General features: G+C 43.2%; 4 protein-coding genes across 4 annotated transcripts; all 4 read right to left on the reverse strand.

Annotated features, from left to right (window-relative positions):
* Positions 1–2,529: 2,529 nt before the first annotated feature.
* Positions 2,530–10,522, reverse strand: LOC147300876 (E3 SUMO-protein ligase ZBED1-like). The gene is made up of 3 exons (XM_086282251.1): positions 10,519–10,522; positions 3,166–4,135; positions 2,530–2,908 (listed from the first exon to the last, which is right to left on the reverse strand). The coding sequence occupies exons 1-3, from the start codon at positions 10,520–10,522 to the stop codon at positions 2,530–2,532; spliced, it is 1,353 nt and encodes a 450-aa protein (XP_086138377.1).
* Positions 10,523–10,578: 56 nt separating this feature from the next.
* On the reverse strand, positions 10,579–12,366 carry LOC147300877 (uncharacterized). Its single transcript, XM_086282357.1, has one exon. It carries the CDS (start codon positions 12,364–12,366, stop codon positions 10,579–10,581), a length of 1,788 nt encoding a protein of 595 aa, XP_086138483.1.
* Positions 12,367–15,484: 3,118 nt separating this feature from the next.
* LOC147300878 (E3 SUMO-protein ligase ZBED1-like) lies at positions 15,485–17,213 on the reverse strand. The gene is made up of 2 exons (XM_086282253.1): positions 16,141–17,213; positions 15,485–15,863 (listed from the first exon to the last, which is right to left on the reverse strand). The coding sequence occupies exons 1-2, from the start codon at positions 17,211–17,213 to the stop codon at positions 15,485–15,487; spliced, it is 1,452 nt and encodes a 483-aa protein (XP_086138379.1).
* Positions 17,214–18,855: 1,642 nt separating this feature from the next.
* On the reverse strand, positions 18,856–20,643 carry LOC147300879 (uncharacterized). The gene has a single exon (XM_086282356.1). The coding sequence runs from the start codon at positions 20,641–20,643 to the stop codon at positions 18,856–18,858; it is 1,788 nt and encodes a 595-aa protein (XP_086138482.1).
* Between the last annotated feature and the right edge of the window lie 485 nt (positions 20,644–21,128).

The following is a 21,128-nucleotide window of genomic DNA, read 5'->3' on the forward strand; positions in this document are numbered from 1 at the left end:
TATGGACAATAACAAAGCTGCTAAATTCCTTCCAGAATCTCTGTGTAAAAGAACAGTACCAAAAAAGATGTGTCACCGTTTCTGGATGATCCCCACAGAAAGTACAATTAGTATTTATGTCCCTTTTAAATTTGACCATGTAGTGACTGGCTGGATAACATGTATGTCGAATTTTAAAAGAGACTTCTTTCACCTTATTTACAATCAAATATTTATGGGGGACCATCCAGACTGTCTTCCGCTTGATATCTGGAACACTGATTGGAAAATTATATAGTGCAATAAAGTCGTTGTAAGTAAGTAGTTGTCCCTCTTTACTAACCAGCTGAGCCACCAATAGGATCCCATTTTGGAGCCAAGTTTCCAGGAAAAGTGATTTATTTTTCTATAAAATATCTCTGTTGTTCCAGATAAGGTATTTGTGAGGTGAGAAGTTGTGTTTATAAATGAGGGTCCACGCTAAGAGGACCTGCTTATGGAAGGATGAAAGCTTTACAGGGACTTTCTCAACATTGTAATTACAATTTCAAATAAAAGTAAAGCCACCAAAACGAGAGAAAATGTGGTATGGTATAAAGTTCCAGATAGAGGTAGGGTTTTAAGAAAATGTTTGGCCCAATTAATTTTGAAAGTGTTATTTAAAGTAGAAAAGTCTAAGACGTTAAGCCCACCTGATTCGTATTTATTCATCACAACAGTTTTTCTAATATAGTGCGTACGGTTTTTCCATATAAAATTAAAGAGCATACGGTCAATATCTTTACTACTTTTCTTATCCAGATGTAAGGAGAGAGCAGCATATGTTCATCGGGATATCCCTTCAGCTTTAGTAATTAACACTCTACCTTTCAAAGACAAGTCCCTTGTTCCAAGATGGCGCCGCCGCGTATGGATGCCCCGGTGCTTCAGTGCGTTACTTCTGTTTTGTTTTTGTGCATAACTTCTGTGTCTGGGCACTCCTCTGGATATTCTTACACTAGAGAAGAGCTTCTTAACTACAGGACTACAACACCTGTGGATTTACTTCCAATATTTGTCGCATCTGCGGCAGATTTACTGCAGACTCTGATCAGGAAAGTGAGACGCCGAAAGCGAGGAAAGCGAGCCGGCGCACTCGTGCGTCTGAGGAGACGCGGACTGCGAACTGCTCTTCCTGGGATCTTCCTTTCCAACGTACGCTCACTCAGGAATGAGATGGACGAGCTGGCCCTGATGAGAAGCATGAACAGAGACGTTGCCTCCTCCTGTGTCTTGTGTTTTACGGAGTCGTGGCTCTGTGAGGACATCCCGGACAGCGCGCTCAAGCTGGAGGGCTTTCATCTGCTGCGCGCGGACCGGCAGGCCTCTCTCTCTGGTAAGACCACAGGTGGACGTGTCTGCTTCTACATTAATAGTGGCTGGTGCACAGATGTAACAGTGATTGCTCAGCACTGCTCTTCCTCTCTGGAATACCTTTTTATTCACTGCAAACCGTTTTATTCTCCGCGGGAGTTTGCTTCATTCATCTTGGCCGCTGTTTACATCCCGCCAGATGCGGATGCGCAGGCAGCTCAGTGCGCACTCGCGGAGCAGATACTGCACATGGAGCGGACATTCCCGGACTCTCTCATCATTGCTCTTGGGGACTTTTACAACACCCCCCTCCTCACCCCACACAAAAGAGGATTTCACACCACCTCCTCCCACCACAACCCTTCATATTCATGAAGCAGATGCGAGGAAGCAGTTTAAGAGTCTGAATGCTCGGAAAGCTCCCGGCCCAGACGGTGTGTCTCGTCTACTGGACGCAGCCGGAGGGTTCACTTGGTTGTTTGCTCTCAATAGAAGCTGAGCGCGTCTCCGTGTCTGTGCTGGTAAACGATACTGAGTCCCAGTGCTCAGTAAACTGTACACCTGACCGTTATTCTCCCACTGAATCCGGTGTGTCCACGGTCCAACACGTGCTCAACACGATGGTGCTGACCGGTGCCCAAACACACCAGAACACCAAATAAGTAAAATAACACAAACACGAACTTCTCCATGGCTCGTCGGGATGGCAACTGCTCCAAAAGTGACACATGAAATAGGCTGACATTTGAGTTTGACACGGGAGGTGAGGGGGTGTTTTGAATATGCTTGACTCCGTCACGAGGTTGCGCACAGCATCACCGGCAAGGGGGCTTGGTTTGAGAGGTTTTTGGCATCTGTGATGTGATTTACAACCATCCACCCATGTACAGCAAGAAGCCGCACTCACAACCGTGGGCATCAGCAAGTTGGTGAAATTTAAACAAAACAAAACAGCATTCCATCTGAAACTCTCTTATTGTACCCAAAATACAAATTTTAGTGATTACATGTGGCTTCATTAATTATGTTCAAACGGATGAATACATAACGCAAGTAATAACTTTATGATCAGTCAGTGAATGAAGGAGCTCAAGAGTGCAAATATAGTTGCAATAAAGTGACAAATATGCCCTTTTATGTCAAACAAAGACCGAAATAAGTGGCATCAGTGTGAGGATGAGAATGAGCGATCCAACCTCACACTGCAGATATCAGGGCAAAGCACAGTGGGGGGGTTGCAGTCTTCTTGGCTGGACCTTCTTCTGCAGTGTGTGATCTTCTAGGAGAGTCTTCATGCAGCATGCCTGCCAGTGTGGTCCACACTGCTTCTCTGTCAGTCTTGGGCACACTGCGTAGGTCTTTAAAACGTGGGTCCAGTGCAGTTGCGATCTGGAGCCATGCATAGTTGGTATGTTCCTGGCGGGAAGCAAGGTCTTCCTTAAACTTCTCTTTAAACCTCACCACATATGCAGGGTCCTCATCAGTTACTTCCATGACACGGCGCAGGTGGCAGAAGGCTGGTAGAACTACAGAGCAGGAGACGTAGGCCTCTCCTCCCAGCAGTTCAGTCACATATCTGCAGTGGAATACACACACACACACACACACACACACACACACACACACACACACACACACACACACACACAGAGAGAGAGAGAGAGATAAGACAGCAAATTTAAAAAAGCTTTTTAATACTAGGTAATATTAATAAAATATTTGATTTCATTTATTTTTTAAATAAGACATTTTCATAATAACAAAACTGATTTAAGATGTATGTTTGATACATTTAATCTAAACCTACAATTATGGTCACAATGACAGGCTCACCTGCAGGGCTCTAGAAGTGTCTCCAGTCTCTGGAGTTTGTCCCACTCTGGAGGCGTCAGGAGGACAAGTTTATGCTTTTGTTTATCCAGAGTCGCGGTTACTGCAGTTTGGTTGCGGATCAAGCGCTTCACCATCTCCAGCGTGGAGTTCCAGCGCGTAGGCACGTCCTGGGCCAACGGCTCCTGCTTGCGCCCCAGTGACACCTGCTCTGCGTTCAGCTCTGCTGTGTTTGCTGGGCTGTGCTTAAAATGGCCAACAATTTTGCGGCATTTGGCCAGCGCAGTGACAAAGCCACTGTCTGCGAGACTCACTGTGATGCATCTCTGTAGAATGTGCGCGGTACACGGCATGTGATTGAATGGCATGATGCGAGCCGCGGCGATCATATTGCGCGCACTGTCCGTGCCTACTGTTGTCACCTTCTCCTCAATTCTCCACCTGCGAGCAACAGTCTGGAACTGCTCTGCACAAGCCTCCGCAAAGTGCCGCTCTTCCGTTTTCATTATAGTCAGCGCAAAGGATGTCAGACCCCAGGCTTCAGTGATTAAATGCGCAGTAACTCCCAGGTAATTGTCATTACTCAATGATGTCCAGTGGTCTCCTGTCAGAGCCACGCATTCTGTGTGAACTAAAGCCTCTTCTTTTTTCTTTTTCTCCGTTTCATACAGTTCGTGGATTCGAATTGTTATTGTGCTTCTCGCTGGGGGCTTGTAGGACGCGTCCTGAGATGCAACCTTTAAAACATCCGCAAAGCCCTTGTCCTCCACAATGCTTAGCGGTCTGCAGTCCTTTGCTATCCATTTGGCTATATTGTCGGTCAGTTTGTCCAAAGAAGACTTACCGAGTGGCCTGCGTTCACTAAGAGTGGTCTGACGCAGGCCGGGTGAAGCTGCTGCCCCGACAAACGCTCTGGTTGTGGCGCTGTCACTTGGTGTTCGCTCGCTCTGTGGTAGAGTATCACTTCCTGTTCCTGCTCAAACACAGTGGTGTTTCTGAGTAGCTTATTTGCTTAGCGATTTAATTAACAACTTTTAAATACATTCTTCTTTCATAGTATAATCTTCACGTGCTTCCTCCGAAGCACACTTTCTGTGTACTCACTACCTAATTTATAGCCAAAGTATTCACTCACTGTCTCTGTACTGTCTCGCTAGCCTAGCTTAGCTCGTAGCCGACTCATTAGCACCATGGCTACTTCACCTGTCCCTCCTGCACTTTCTTGCTCATTGTGTCAGATGTTTAGTTACTCCTCGGCCTCCTTTAGCAGTAATGATATCTGTAACAAATGTAGCATATTTGCAGCTCTGGAGGCCAGGATTACTGAATTGGAGACTCGGCTTCGCACCCTTCATTCACCCGCAGCTAGCCAGGCCCCTGTAGCTGGTGCAGCCGAAAATAGCGTAGGCCCCGCTAGCTGTTCCCCGGCAGGTCCCAAGCAGCTGGGGAATCAGGGCGGCTGGGTGACGGTGAGGAGGAAGCATAGTCCTAAACAGAAGCCCCAGGTACACCACCAACCCGTTCATGTGTCTAACCGTTTTTCCCCACTCGGCGACACACCCGCCGGGGGTCAAACTCTGGTAATTGGCGATTCTGTTCTCAGACATGTGAAGCTAGAGACACCGGCAACCATAGTCAATTGTCTTCCAGGGGCCAGAGCAGGCGACATTGAAGGAAATTTAAAACTGCTGGCTAAGGGTAAACGTAAATTTAGTAAAATCATAATTCACGTCGGCAGTAATGACACCCGGTTACGCCAATCGGAGGTCACTAAAATCAATATTGAATCGGTGTGCAACTTTGCCAAAACAATGTCGGACTCTGTAGTTTTCTCTGGTCCCCTCCCCAATCAGACCAGGAGTGACATGTTTAGCCGCATGTTCTCCTTAAATTGCTGGCTGTCTGAGTGGTGTCCCAGAAACGATGTGGGCTTCATAGATAATTGGCAAACCTTCTGGAGGAAACCTGGTCTTGTTAGGAGAGACGGCATCCATCCCACTTTGGATGGAGCAGCTCTCATTTCTAGAAATATGGACAAATTTATTAAACCCCCCAAAATATGACTATCCAGAGTTGGGACCAGGAAGCAGAGTTGCAGTCTTACACGCTTCTCTGCAGCTTCTCTCCTCCTGCTACCCCCCCAAAAACCCATCTCCATAGAGACTGTGTCAGCTTCCAAACAGACAAAAAACAAACTAAAAACCAGCAACAAACAACTTAAACATAAACAATCACAAAGAAAGAACAATACAGTATCCACATCTGAACCAAAGAGTAAAACAGTGAAATGTGGATTATTAAATATTAGGTCTCTCTCCTCCAAGTCTCTGTTAGTACATGACTTAATAATTGATCAACAAATTGATTTACTCTGCCTTACAGAAACCTGGTTGCAGCAGGATGATTATGTTAGTTTAAATGAATCAACACCCCCGAGCCATTCTAACTACCAGAAATCTCGAAGCACAGGCCGAGGGGGCGGTGTGGCAGCAATTTTTCACACCAGCCTATTAATTAATGAAAGACCAAGACAGACTTTTAATTCATTTGAAAGCCTGATGCTTAACATTGTCCACCCCAGCTGTGAAACTCAGAAACCAGTCTTACTTGTTATCATCTATCGTCCACCTGGGCCTTACACAGAGTTTCTGTCTGATTTCTCAGACTTTATATCTAATTTAGTTCTGAGCTCAGATAAAATAATTATTGTGGGTGATTTTAACATCCATGTAGATGCTAAAAATGACAGCCTCAACATGGCATTTAATCTGTTATTAGACTCAATTGGTTTCTCTCAAAATGTAAAAGAACCCACCCACCACTTTAATCACACTCTAGATCTTGTTTTAACATATGGCATCGAACCTGAACATTTAACAGTGTTTCCTGAAAACCCTCTCCTGTCTGATCATTTCCTGATAACATTTACTTTTACAATAATTGATTACACAGCGGTGAAGAGTAGACTTTATCAAAGTAGATGTCTTTCTGAAAGCACTGTAACTAAGTTTAAGAATATAATCCACCCACTGTTATCATCTCCAATGCCCTGTACCAACACAGAGCAAAGCAGCTATCTGAACGCTACCCCAACAGAGGTCGATTATCTTGTTAATAATTTCACCTCCTCACTACGTACGACTCTGGATACTGTAGCTCCAGTGAAAACTAAGGCCTCAAATCAGAAGTACCTGACTCCGTGGTATAATTCTGAAACACGTACCCTAAAGCAGATGACTCGTAATCTGGAGAGGAAATGGCGTGTCACAAATCCAGAGGATCATCATTTAGCCTGGAGAAATAGTTTGCTGCTTTATAAGAAAGCCCTCCGCAAAGCCAGAACATCTTACTATTCATCACTGATTGAAGAAAATAAGAACAACCCTAGGTTTCTCTTCAGCACTGTAGCCAGGCTGACAAAAAGTCAGAGCTCTTTTGAGCCAACCATCCCTTTAACGTTAACTAGTAATGACTTCATGAACTTCTTCACAAATAAAATTTTTATCATTAGAGAAAAAATTACCAATAATCATCCCACAGATGTAATATTATCTACAGCTACTCTTAGTACCATTGATATTAAGTTAGACTCTTTTTCTCCAATTGATCTTTCTGAGTTAACTTCAATAATTACTTCCTCCAAACCATCAACGTGTCTTTTAGACCCCATTCCTACAAAACTGCTCAAAGAAGTCCTGCCATTAATTAATTCTTCGATCTTAAATATGATCAACCTATCTCTAATAATCGGCTATGTACCACAGGCCTTCAAGCTGGCTGTAGTTAAACCTTTACTCAAAAAGCCATCTCTAGACCCAGCAGTCTTAGCTAATTATAGGCCAATCTCCAACCTTCCTTTCATATCAAAAATCCTTGAAAGAGTAGTTGTCAAACAGCTAACAGATCATCTGCAGAGGAATGGTTTATTTGAAGAGTTTCAGTCAGGTTTCAGAGCTCAGCACAGCACAGAAACAGCTTTAGTGAAGGTTACAAATGATCTTCTTATGGCCTCTGACAGTGGACTCATCTCTGTGCTTGTCCTGCTAGACCTCAGTGCAGCGTTCGATACTGTTGATCATAATATCCTATTAGAGCGATTAGAACATGCTGTAGGTATTACAAGTACTGCGCTGCAGTGGTTTGTATCATATCTATCTAATAGACTCCAATTCGTGCATGTAAATGGAGAGTCCTCTTCACACACTGAGGTTAATTATGGAGTTCCACAGGGTTCAGTGCTAGGACCAATTCTGTTTACATTATACATGCTTCCCTTAGGCAGTATCATTAGAAGACATAGCATACATTTTCACTGCTATGCAGATGACACCCAGCTCTATCTGTCCATGAAGCCAGATAACACACACCAATTAGTTAAACTGCAGGAATGTCTTAAAGACATAAAGACCTGGATGGCCGCTAACTTTCTGCTTCTTAATTCAGATAAAACTGAGGTTATTGTACTCGGCCCTGAAAATCTTAGAAATATGGTATCTAATCAGATTCTTACTCTGGATGGCATTACCTTGGCCTCCAGTAACGCGGTGAGGAACCTTGGAGTCATTTTTGACCAGGACATGTCCTTCAACGCACATATTAAACAAATATGTAAGACTGCTTTCTTCCATTTGCGCAACATCTCTAAAATTAGAAATATCCTGTCTCAGAGTGACGCTGAAAAACTAGTTCATGCATTTATTACTTCCAGGCTGGACTACTGTAATTCATTATTATCAGGATGTCCAAAAAACTCACTGAAAAGCCTTCAGCTAATCCAAAATGCTGCAGCAAGAGTCCTGACAGGGACTAGAAAGAGAGAGCATATTTCTCCTGTTTTGGCTTCCCTTCATTGGCTTCCTGTTAAATCCAGAATTGAATTCAAAATCCTGCTCCTCACATACAAGGTCTTAAATAATCAGGCCCCATCTTATCTTAATGACCTTGTAGTACCATATCACCCTATTAGAGCGCTCCGCTCTCGCTCTGCAGGCCTACTTGTTGTTCCTAGAGTATTTAAAAGTAGAATGGGAGGGAGAGCCTTCAGTTTTCAGGCCCCTCTTCTGTGGAACCAGCTTCCAGTTTGGATTCGGGAGACAGACACTATCTCTACTTTCAAGATTAGGCTTCAAACTTTCCTTTTTGCTAAAGCATATAGTTAGGGCTGGACCAGGTGACCCTGAATCCTCCCTTTGTTATGCTGCAATAGATGTAGGCTGCCGGGGGATTCCCATGATGCATTGAGTTTTTCCTTTCCAGTCACCTTTCTCACTCACTATGTATTAATAGACCTCTCTGCATTGAATCATATCTGTTAATAACCTCTGTCTCTCTTCCACAGCATGTCTTTATCCTGTCTTCCTTCTCTCACCCCAACCGGTCGCAGCAGATGGCCGCCCCTCCCTGAGCCTGGTTCTGCCGGAGGTTTCTTCCTGTTAAAAGGGAGTTTTTCCTTCCCACTGTCGCCAAAGTGCTTGCTCATAGGGGGTCATATGATTGTTGGGTTTTTCTCTGTATCTATGAAGCGCCTTGAGGCGACTTTTGTTGTGATTTGGCGCTATATAAATAAAATTGAATTGAATTGAATTGAATTGTTTGGCATTAAGGTGGTATTTTAAGGTCGAATTTGAACGGTGAAATTGAAACTCTTTACTACAGTGAGTGCAAATTACAACGCGTTTGTTTATTGTCCCATCTATGTTCTTCTTGTATTTAAATTCCCCATCCAGAAGGCCATCCGCTTCCTGCTTCTCCATTTTCAGTGGCGCGGTAAACAAATCAAGTGGAATTATGGGAGCGACTTATCTGCGTGTTGCGCTAAATAGTTAAATATTCTAACGTAATTAATTCCAAAATTTAATTATCGCAATTAACGCGTTAATTTCGACAGCTATAAATATAATATAATATAATATAATATAATATAATATAATATAATATATCATGTTGCTATTTAATGTTTTTTGTTCGTGTTGCAGCTGCTCTGTGAGCCAAGCTTTCGTTGTCTAAATTCAATGGCAATATATCTCTGCACCACACGATGGCGATAGATTCTCACAGACAGTCTGTGCTCTGCTTCCGCCACCAGTCATCTTTAAATCTTTTTTTTAATTCAATGAAACCTTTATTTAACTGTCCATCTCGCGGCATTACTTAAAAAAAAAATCATATTTAAATACAAAGAAGATTAAATACATGAACGACAGTAAATTGATAAAATAAGAGCAAATAAATATATTTACAAATGATAGCAACATCAATGGAATAAAAGCATGAACAGCAGCAGAAGGAGAAAGAGGCCTGTATCTACATTATTACTCTGGCAGCTCTCAGTCTCCATACTGACAGGACACGTTGCAGCGTAATTGCAGACAGGTGCGTGGGCCTGAGCTCCGCCCAGGCAGAATGACGAGTGGAAGAAAGCAGCAACACAATAAACATATGTAGCCTTGCGGAGCCGGCCGGGCAGACACCGAGACAGAGTGCAACGATTTTATACGTGACAACACACACAAAAAAACACACACAACAAAAATCAGAATGTGTTTGTGATTTGGATTTTTATTTAAAGGTGAAACCTTTTTTCTTTTCTTGTTTTGCCAGATTAGACATTTTGATTCATTTCATTTAGTTTTTTTGTTTTACTTTGATGCTATAATAGATGTTTTTAAAATGTAGTCATATTTAATACTATATTGCAGGGGTGCCCAATCCCGGTCCTCGAGAGCTACCGTCCTGCAGCTTTTAGATGCATCCCTACTCCAACACAGCTGAATCAAATGGTTTGATTACCTCTTCAGCATGCCATCGTGTTTGGCAAAGGCCTGATAACAAGCCATTCATTTGATTCAGCTGTGTTGGAGTAGGGATGCATCTAAAAGCTGCAGGATAGTAGCTCTCGAGGACTGGGATTGGGCAGCCCTGCTATATTGCATCATGGCAAAACAACAGTCTCCTCAAGCTGCTTTATACTGTAAGGTAAAAACACTACAGTAAAAGCCAGAAAACCCCAACAATCCAATGATCCCCTTTGAGCAAGCACTGGGCGACAGTGGGGAGGAAAAACTCCCTTTAGGAAGAAACCTCCGGCAGAACCAGGCTCAAGAAGGGGCGGCCATCTGCTGCGACCGGTTGGGGGTGGGTGGGCAATCTCAGTCCACGAGGGCCGGTGTCCCTGCAGGTTTTAGATGTGTCCTCGAACCAACACAGCTGATTTAAACGGCTAAATTAGCTCCTCAACATGTCCTGAAGTTCTCCAGAGGCCTGGTAACGAACTAATCATGTGATTCAGGTGTGTTGAGCCAAGGTGAGATCTAAAACCTGCAGGGACACCGGCCCTCGTGGACTGAGAATGCCCACCCATGATATAGGGAGACAAGATGAAGTATACTTCTAATGGCCTATTTTAGCAGTTAATTTTTAACAATCAACTGGTGGTAATCCATCATCAGAATTGAGGAAAGGTGGTGTTGATGGAGACTCTACAGGAGGATTCACTGGGGAAGCCATACCTGCACTTCTGCCAGGGTGTCTTGGACGTACCTGAATAAATGTAGTTTTCCCTGGAAGTGGACGAGGATTAATCTGAGACGGAGTCTCCTCAGAACATCTCCCCATCATGCTTCTATGGTCCAACGATGCCAGCTTTTGTCCTTTCTGTTTTTCTAATTTAAGCTGGAGTTGAGCGTCTTTCACTCTAGATTTTAGATGACCTATCTCTTTTTCTTCATTGGCAGCCTTTTGGATAATCTGGTTCACTGGTCCAATGAGCTCCTCTCTTTGTCGGAATAAAGCGTACTCGGAAGACTTTACCATGTCATTGTACTGCTTTTTAAATGATTCCAGCTCCCGTGTTTTAGCTAGTAAAGCTGCATCTAGATCCTTGCATCTGATACGTAGACAGTTCAGCTGTTTTTCAAGAAACTCCGTTGTTCCAACAAAGGGGGTGCCTTCCACTCCGTCTACGTATTTCTTTTTCAAGTAGTGGAACATATCCCTAAATTCCACCTTTTCTTTTCCTCTCAAGTGACCTTCATGTGGAAATGCCTTTTCAAAGGACAAAACGCACTGGCACAATTCCTCTTGGAAGTAGCGCTCTTTCTTCTCCAGCCAATTCACTTTGGATATAAATCTTTCCCGTTGCTTTTTTGTGGAGCGCAGTTTCTCTTCCAGCGCCACCTTTTCAGCCAGTGCCTGATTGTGTGCCGCTTTTACTTTGTGCCGGTCCACTGCTGTCTTTCTGTGGTTTTCCTGCTCTGTGCTTAGGGCCTTTTTGACGTCTTCAATTTTCTTTTTCAAAGAATCAACTTCGTCTTCAAGCATAGCCTTCATTTTCTTTTCCAAGGCCAGAGCTCTAATATTACTCTGGCATTTCTGCTTGATCGCCATATTCTGGGCCTTTTGGTCGTCTATCACTTTGCCCATTTGACCTTTCTCCTCTGTTAATTCTTTCATGTTTTTAACCATAAATTCATTTTCGTCTTGTAACTGTGTATTATGCCACAAAACACCGTCAATCCAACACTGCGAGGATTGACGTTCTTCCTCGCGTTCCTTAACCGCATTGACGGTCACACCTCTACTATTTTTTACTGCCGTCTGCAGCTTTTCTATTTTGGAGTCATACATGTTGATCACCTCTTCTAACTTCCTGTCTGCAGCATTTGCTTTGTTTTCCAGTTTTTTAGTATTTTCCTGGTAAAACTGCTGCATCTTATTTTTTTCCTCTTTGTGGCGTTTCAATAATAATTCAACAACTTGGCTGTTGTGAAATTGCTGACGTGCCACCTTTTCTTTCTCTGTTTCCAGCAGTCCTTGCAGGACTTGGACTTCGTCCTCGTGTTTTTCTTTAAGCTCAGCCAGAGTTTTCTCCGTCTCTGCGCGGAACTTTACCAGAGCTTCGTGGTCATCTTTTATCGAGTCCAACCTGTCTGCGATGTTTGTCCTGTCATCCAAGACCGAACCCAGCAGCTTATTATTCTGCAAAAGTTCATTGTTTTCTTTTGTTAGATCCTCGATCCGTTTCTTATTGACTGTATGCAGGTTTTTGAAGTAGTCAAGCTCAGTTTTGAGCTTTTCAACCTCGTCGATCATTGGCTGCAGTCTTTGCTCGAACTGTCTGGCATATGTTTCTTTTTCTTTTTCACTTTTTTTAACCATTGTTTTCGAGAAATTAACATTTCTGTCTTTGTTAGCTTTCGAACTCATTTCTGCTTTTTTATGTGCTGTATCACTCCAACAAAACGATAGCTTAATGAATTCCCTTTGACAGCTGTCCTCTATTTATAGACTTGAACATCAAAGGATGAAAGGACTGTCACTATGACATCACCACGTTCTGTGACGTAACAGGGCTTTGGAGCGTGATGTCACGGGGGTGGGCGTGGAAAGGATTTTGGGGGTCTAAACAAAGCGTGTCTTTTTTTTTAAACTTTATTTAACAAACAATGAGTATACAACATACGAACAGATGAAGTATACAACAGAACATGAACACAAAAAGCCAAGGGTGAAAGAAAAAGGTAACAATTATAAGAATACACGCAAAAATTCACATACATATATTGTTGTGAGAGCCTTTTTGTTGGTGCAGTCTGATATTGATTGTATGTGCATGTGCACATCCTTAAAATAATGACAGAAATATGGTGTTTTGTTAGTAAACTTACATTTATGGATAAAAAATTTAGCTAAAAGTATTAAGAAATTTATCATAAAAAACATTTCTCATACTTCTTGGGGAACTTAAAGAAACAGAATAAAACATTTTCCCATCGTAAAGAAAACTCCCTTAAAATATGGACAATAACAAAGCTGCTAAATTCCTTCCAGAATCTCTGTGTAAAAGAACAGTACCAAAAAAGATGTGTCACCGTTTCTGGATGATCCCCACAGAAAGTACAATTAGTATTTATGTCCCTTTTAAATTTGACCATGTAGTGACTGGCTGGATAACATGTATGTCGAATTTTAAAAGAGACTTCTTTCACCTTATTTACAATCAAATATTTATGGGGGACCATCCAGACTGTCTTGCGCTTGATATCTGGAACACTGATTGGAAAATTATATAGTGCAATAAAGTCGTTGTAAGTAAGTAGTTGTCCCTCTTTACTAACCAGCTGAGCCACCAATAGGATCCCATTTTGGAGCCAAGTTTCCAGGAAAAGTGATTTATTTTTCTATAAAATATCTCTGTTGTTCCAGATAAGGTATTTGTGAGGTGAGAAGTTGTGTTTATAAATGAGGGTCCACGCTAAGAGGACCTGCTTATGGAAGGATGAAAGCTTTACAGGGACTTTCTCAACATTGTAATTACAATTTCAAATAAAAGTAAAGCCACCAAAACGAGAGAAAATGTGGTATGGTATAAAGTTCCAGATAGAGGTAGGGTTTTAAGAAAATGTTTGGCCCAATTAATTTTGAAAGTGTTATTTAAAGTAGAAAAGTCTAAGACGTTAAGCCCACCTGATTCGTACTTATTCATCACAACAGTTTTTCTAATATAGTGCGTACGGTTTTTCCATATAAAATTAAAGAGCATACGGTCAATATCTTTACTACTTTTCTTATCCAGATGTAAGGAGAGAGCAGCATATGTTCATCGGGATATCCCTTCAGCTTTAGTAATTAACACTCTACCTTTCAAAGACAAGTCCCTTGTTCCAAGATGGCGCCGCCGCGTATGGATGCCCCGGTGCTTCAGTGCGTTACTTCTGTTTTGTTTTTGTGCATAACTTCTGTGTCTGGGCACTCCTCTGGATATTCTTACACTAGAGAAGAGCTTCTTAACTACAGGACTACAACACCTGTGGATTTACTTCCAATATTTGTCGCATCTGCGGCAGATTTACTGCAGACTCTGATCAGGAAAGTGAGACGCCGAAAGCGAGGAAAGCGAGCCGGCGCACTCGTGCGTCTGAGGAGACGCGGACTGCGAACTGCTCTTCCTGGGATCTTCCTTTCCAACGTACGCTCACTCAGGAATGAGATGGACGAGCTGGCCCTGATGAGAAGCATGAACAGAGACGTTGCCTCCTCCTGTGTCTTGTGTTTTACGGAGTCGTGGCTCTGTGAGGACATCCCGGACAGCGCGCTCAAGCTGGAGGGCTTTCATCTGCTGCGCGCGGACCGGCAGGCCTCTCTCTCTGGTAAGACCACAGGTGGACGTGTCTGCTTCTACATTAATAGTGGCTGGTGCACAGATGTAACAGTGATTGCTCAGCACTGCTCTTCCTCTCTGGAATACCTTTTTATTCACTGCAAACCGTTTTATTCTCCGCGGGAGTTTGCTTCATTCATCTTGGCCGCTGTTTACATCCCGCCAGATGCGGATGCGCAGGCAGCTCAGTGCGCACTCGCGGAGCAGATACTGCACATGGAGCGGACATTCCCGGACTCTCTCATCATTGCTCTTGGGGACTTTTACAACACCCCCCTCCTCACCCCACACAAAAGAGGATTTCACACCACCTCCTCCCACCACAACCCTTCATATTCATGAAGCAGATGCGAGGAAGCAGTTTAAGAGTCTGAATGCTCGGAAAGCTCCCGGCCCAGACGGTGTGTCTCGTCTACTGGACGCAGCCGGAGGGTTCACTTGGTTGTTTGCTCTCAATAGAAGCTGAGCGCGTCTCCGTGTCTGTGCTGGTAAACGATACTGAGTCCCAGTGCTCAGTAAACTGTACACCTGACCGTTATTCTCCCACTGAATCCGGTGTGTCCACGGTCCAACACGTGCTCAACACGATGGTGCTGACCGGTGCCCAAACACACCAGAACACCAAATAAGTAAAATAACACAAACACGAACTTCTCCATGGCTCGTCGGGATGGCAACTGCTCCAAAAGTGACACATGAAATAGGCTGACATTTGAGTTTGACACGGGAGGTGAGGGGGTGTTTTGAATATGCTTGACTCCGTCACGAGGTTGCGCACAGCATCACCGGCAAGGGGGCTTGGTTTGAGAGGTTTTTGGCATCTGTGATGTGATTTACAACCATCCACCCATGTACAGCAAGAAGCCGCACTCACAACCGTGGGCATCAGCAAGTTGGTGAAATTTAAACAAAACAAAACAGCATTCCATCTGAAACTCTCTTATTGTACCCAAAATACAAATTTTAGTGATTACATGTGGCTTCATTAATTATGTTCAAACGGATGAATACATAACGCAAGTAATAACTTTATGATCAGTCAGTGAATGAAGGAGCTCAAGAGTGCAAATATAGTTGCAATAAAGTGACAAATATGCCCTTTTATGTCAAACAAAGACCGAAATAAGTGGCATCAGTGTGAGGATGAGAATGAGCGATCCAACCTCACACTGCAGATATCAGGGCAAAGCACAGTGGGGGGGTTGCAGTCTTCTTGGCTGGACCTTCTTCTGCAGTGTGTGATCTTCTAGGAGAGTCTTCATGCAGCATGCCTGCCAGTGTGGTCCACACTGCTTCTCTGTCAGTCTTGGGCACACTGCGTAGGTCTTTAAAACGTGGGTCCAGTGCAGTTGCGATCTGGAGCCATGCATAGTTGGTATGTTCCTGGCGGGAAGCAAGGTCTTCCTTAAACTTCTCTTTAAACCTCACCACATATGCAGGGTCCTCATCAGTTACTTCCATGACACGGCGCAGGTGGCAGAAGGCTGGTAGAACTACAGAGCAGGAGACGTAGGCCTCTCCTCCCAGCAGTTCAGTCACATATCTGCAGTGGAATACACACACACACACACACACACACACACACACACACACACACACACACACACACACACACACACACACACACACACACACAGAGAGAGAGAGAGAGATAAGACAGCAAATTTAAAAAAGCTTTTTAATACTAGGTAATATTAATAAAATATTTGATTTCATTTATTTTTTAAATAAGACATTTTCATAATAACAAAACTGATTTAAGATGTATGTTTGATACATTTAATCTAAACCTACAATTATGGTCACAATGACAGGCTCACCTGCAGGGCTCTAGAAGTGTCTCCAGTCTCTGGAGTTTGTCCCACTCTGGAGGCGTCAGGAGGACAAGTTTATGCTTTTGTTTATCCAGAGTCGCGGTTACTGCAGTTTGGTTGCGGATCAAGCGCTTCACCATCTCCAGCGTGGAGTTCCAGCGCGTAGGCACGTCCTGGGCCAACGGCTCCTGCTTGCGCCCCAGTGACACCTGCTCTGCGTTCAGCTCTGCTGTGTTTGCTGGGCTGTGCTTAAAATGGCCAACAATTTTGCGGCATTTGGCCAGCGCAGTGACAAAGCCACTGTCTGCGAGACTCACTGTGATGCATCTCTGTAGAATGTGCGCGGTACACGGCATGTGATTGAATGGCATGATGCGAGCCGCGGCGATCATATTGCGCGCACTGTCCGTGCCTACTGTTGTCACCTTCTCCTCAATTCTCCACCTGCGAGCAACAGTCTGGAACTGCTCTGCACAAGCCTCCGCAAAGTGCCGCTCTTCCGTTTTCATTATAGTCAGCGCAAAGGATGTCAGACCCCAGGCTTCAGTGATTAAATGCGCAGTAACTCCCAGGTAATTGTCATTACTCAATGATGTCCAGTGGTCTCCTGTCAGAGCCACGCATTCTGTGTGAACTAAAGCCTCTTCTTTTTTCTTTTTCTCCGTTTCATACAGTTCGTGGATTCGAATTGTTATTGTGCTTCTCGCTGGGGGCTTGTAGGACGCGTCCTGAGATGCAACCTTTAAAACATCCGCAAAGCCCTTGTCCTCCACAATGCTTAGCGGTCTGCAGTCCTTTGCTATCCATTTGGCTATATTGTCGGTCAGTTTGTCCAAAGAAGACTTACCGAGTGGCCTGCGTTCACTAAGAGTGGTCTGACGCAGGCCGGGTGAAGCTGCTGCCCCGACAAACGCGTGTTTGGCATTAAGGTGGTATTTTAAGGTCGAATTTGAACGGTGAAATTGAAACTCTTTACTACAGTGAGTGCAAATTACAACGCGTTTGTTTATTGTCCCATCTATGTTCTTCTTGTATTTAAATTCCCCATCCAGAAGGCCATCCGCTTCCTGCTTCTCCATTTTCAGTGGCGCGGTAAACAAATCAAGTGGAATTATGGGAGCGACTTATCTGCGTGTTGCGCTAAATAGTTAAATATTCTAACGTAATTAATTCCAAAATTTAATTATCGCAATTAACGCGTTAATTTCGACAGCTATAAATATAATATAATATAATATAATATATCATGTTGCTATTTAATGTTTTTTGTTCGTGTTGCAGCTGCTCTGTGAGCCAAGCTTTCGTTGTCTAAATTCAATGGCAATATATCTCTGCACCACACGATGGCGATAGATTCTCACAGACAGTCTGTGCTCTGCTTCCGCCACCAGTCATCTTTAAATCTTTTTTTTAATTCAATGAAACCTTTATTTAACTGTCCATCTCGCGGCATTACTTAAAAAAAAATCATATTTAAATACAAAGAAGATTAAATACATGAACGACAGTAAATTGATAAAATAAGAGCAAATAAATATATTTACAAATGATAGCAACATCAATGGAATAAAAGCATGAACAGCAGCAGAAGGAGAAAGAGGCCTGTATCTACATTATTACTCTGGCAGCTCTCAGTCTCCATACAGACAGGACACGTTGCAGCGTAATTGCAGACAGGTGCGTGGGCCTGAGCTCCGCCCAGGCAGAATGACGAGTGGAAGAAAGCAGCAACACAATAAACATATGTAGCCTTGCGGAGCCGGCCGGGCAGACACCGAGACAGAGTGCAACGATTTTATACGTGACAACACACACAAAAAAACACACACAACAAAAATCAGAATGTTTTTGTGATTTGGATTTTTATTTAAAGGTGAAACCTTTTTTCTTTTCTTGTTTTGCCAGATTAGACATTTTGATTCATTTCATTTAGTTTTTTTGTTTTACTTTGATGCTATAATAGATGTTTTTAAAATGTAGTCATATTTAATACTATATTGCAGGGGTGCCCAATCCCGGTCCTCGAGAGCTACCGTCCTGCAGCTTTTAGATGCATCCCTACTCCAACACAGCTGAATCAAATGGTTTGATTACCTCTTCAGCATGCCATCGTGTTTGGCAAAGGCCTGATAACAAGCCATTCATTTGATTCAGCTGTGTTGGAGTAGGGATGCATCTAAAAGCTGCAGGATAGTAGCTCTCGAGGACTGGGATTGGGCAGCCCTGCTATATTGCATCATGGCAAAACAACAGTCTCCTCAAGCTGCTTTATACTGTAAGGTAAAAACACTACAGTAAAAGCCAGAAAACCCCAACAATCCAATGATCCCCTTTGAGCAAGCACTGGGCGACAGTGGGGAGGAAAAACTCCCTTTAGGAAGAAACCTCCGGCAGAACCAGGCTCAAGAAGGGGCGGCCATCTGCTGCGACCGGTTGGGGGTGGGTGGGCAATCTCAGTCCACGAGGGCCGGTGTCCCTGCAGGTTTTAGATGTGTCCTCGAACCAACACAGCTGATTTAAACGGCTAAATTAGCTCCTCAACATGTCCTGAAGTTCTCCAGAGGCCTGGTAACGAACTAATCATGTGATTCAGGTGTGTTGAGCCAAGGTGAGATCTAAAACCTGCAGGGACACCGGCCCTCGTGGACTGAGAATGCCCACCCATGATATAGGGAGACAAGATGAAGTATACTTCTAATGGCCTATTTTAGCAGTTAATTTTTAACAATCAACTGGTGGTAATCCATCATCAGAATTGAGGAAAGGTGGTGTTGATGGAGACTCTACAGGAGGATTCACTGGGGAAGCCATACCTGCACTTCTGCCAGGGTGTCTTGGACGTACCTGAATAAATGTAGTTTTCCCTGGAAGTGGACGAGGATTAATCTGAGACGGAGTCTCCTCAGAACATCTCCCCATCATGCTTCTATGGTCCAACGATGCCAGCTTTTGTCCTTTCTGTTTTTCTAATTTAAGCTGGAGTTGAGCGTCTTTCACTCTAGATTTTAGATGACCTATCTCTTTTTCTTCATTGGCAGCCTTTTGGATAATCTGGTTCACTGGTCCAATGAGCTCCTCTCTTTGTCGGAATAAAGCGTACTCGGAAGACTTTACCATGTCATTGTACTGCTTTTTAAATGATTCCAGCTCCCGTGTTTTAGCTAGTAAAGCTGCATCTAGATCCTTGCATCTGATACGTAGACAGTTCAGCTGTTTTTCAAGAAACTCCGTTGTTCCAACAAAGGGGGTGCCTTCCACTCCGTCTACGTATTTCTTTTTCAAGTAGTGGAACATATCCCTAAATTCCACCTTTTCTTTTCCTCTCAAGTGACCTTCATGTGGAAATGCCTTTTCAAAGGACAAAACGCACTGGCACAATTCCTCTTGGAAGTAGCGCTCTTTCTTCTCCAGCCAATTCACTTTGGATATAAATCTTTCCCGTTGCTTTTTTGTGGAGCGCAGTTTCTCTTCCAGCGCCACCTTTTCAGCCAGTGCCTGATTGTGTGCCGCTTTTACTTTGTGCCGGTCCACTGCTGTCTTTCTGTGGTTTTCCTGCTCTGTGCTTAGGGCCTTTTTGACGTCTTCAATTTTCTTTTTCAAAGAATCAACTTCGTCTTCAAGCATAGCCTTCATTTTCTTTTCCAAGGCCAGAGCTCTAATATTACTCTGGCATTTCTGCTTGATCGCCATATTCTGGGCCTTTTGGTCGTCTATCACTTTGCCCATTTGACCTTTCTCCTCTGTTAATTCTTTCATGTTTTTAACCATAAATTCATTTTCGTCTTGTAACTGTGTATTATGCCACAAAACACCGTCAATCCAACACTGCGAGGATTGACGTTCTTCCTCGCGTTCCTTAACCGCATTGACGGTCACACCTCTACTATTTTTTACTGCCGTCTGCAGCTTTTCTATTTTGGAGTCATACATGTTGATCACCTCTTCTAACTTCCTGTCTGCAGCATTTGCTTTGTTTTCCAGTTTTTTAGTATTTTCCTGGTAAAACTGCTGCATCTTATTTTTTTCCTCTTTGTGGCGTTTCAATAATAATTCAACAACTTGGCTGTTGTGAAATTGCTGACGTGCCACCTTTTCTTTCTCTGTTTCCAGCAGTCCTTGCAGGACTTGGACTTCGTCCTCGTGTTTTTCTTTAAGCTCAGCCAGAGTTTTCTCCGTCTCTGCGCGGAACTTTACCAGAGCTTCGTGGTCATCTTTTATCGAGTCCAACCTGTCTGCGATGTTTGTCCTGTCATCCAAGACCGAACCCAGCAGCTTATTATTCTGCAAAAGTTCATTGTTTTCTTTTGTTAGATCCTCGATCCGTTTCTTATTGACTGTATGCAGGTTTTTGAAGTAGTCAAGCTCAGTTTTGAGCTTTTCAACCTCGTCGATCATTGGCTGCAGTCTTTGCTCGAACTGTCTGGCATATGTTTCTTTTTCTTTTTCACTTTTTTTAACCATTGTTTTCGAGAAATTAACATTTCTGTCTTTGTTAGCTTTCGAACTCATTTCTGCTTTTTTATGTGCTGTATCACTCCAACAAAACGATAGCTTAATGAATTCCCTTTGACAGCTGTCCTCTATTTATAGACTTGAACATCAAAGGATGAAAGGACTGTCACTATGACATCACCACGTTCTGTGACGTAACAGGGCTTTGGAGCGTGATGTCACGGGGGTGGGCGTGGAAAGGATTTTGGGGGTCTAAACAAAGCGTGTCTTTTTTTTAAAACTTTATTTAACAAACAATGAGTATACAACATACGAACAGATGAAGTATACAACAGAACATGAACACAAAAAGCCAAGGGTGAAAGAAAAAGGTAACAATTATAAGAATACACGCAAAAATTCACATACATATATTGTTGTGAGAGCCTTTTTGTTGGTGCAGTCTGATATTGATTGTATGTGCATGTGCACATCCTTAAAATAATGACAGAAATATGGTGTTTTGTTAGTAAACTTACATTTATGGATAAAAAATTTAGCTA

Source organism: Aulonocara sp. 'chitande type north' Nkhata Bay, linkage group LG23, assembly GCF_057382095.1.
Source record: "Aulonocara sp. 'chitande type north' Nkhata Bay isolate Kocher_YH1m ecotype deep benthic linkage group LG23, A_spYH_male_GT1.1, whole genome shotgun sequence".
In the NCBI taxonomy this organism is placed as follows: Eukaryota; Metazoa; Chordata; class Actinopteri; order Cichliformes; family Cichlidae; genus Aulonocara; species Aulonocara sp. 'chitande type north' Nkhata Bay.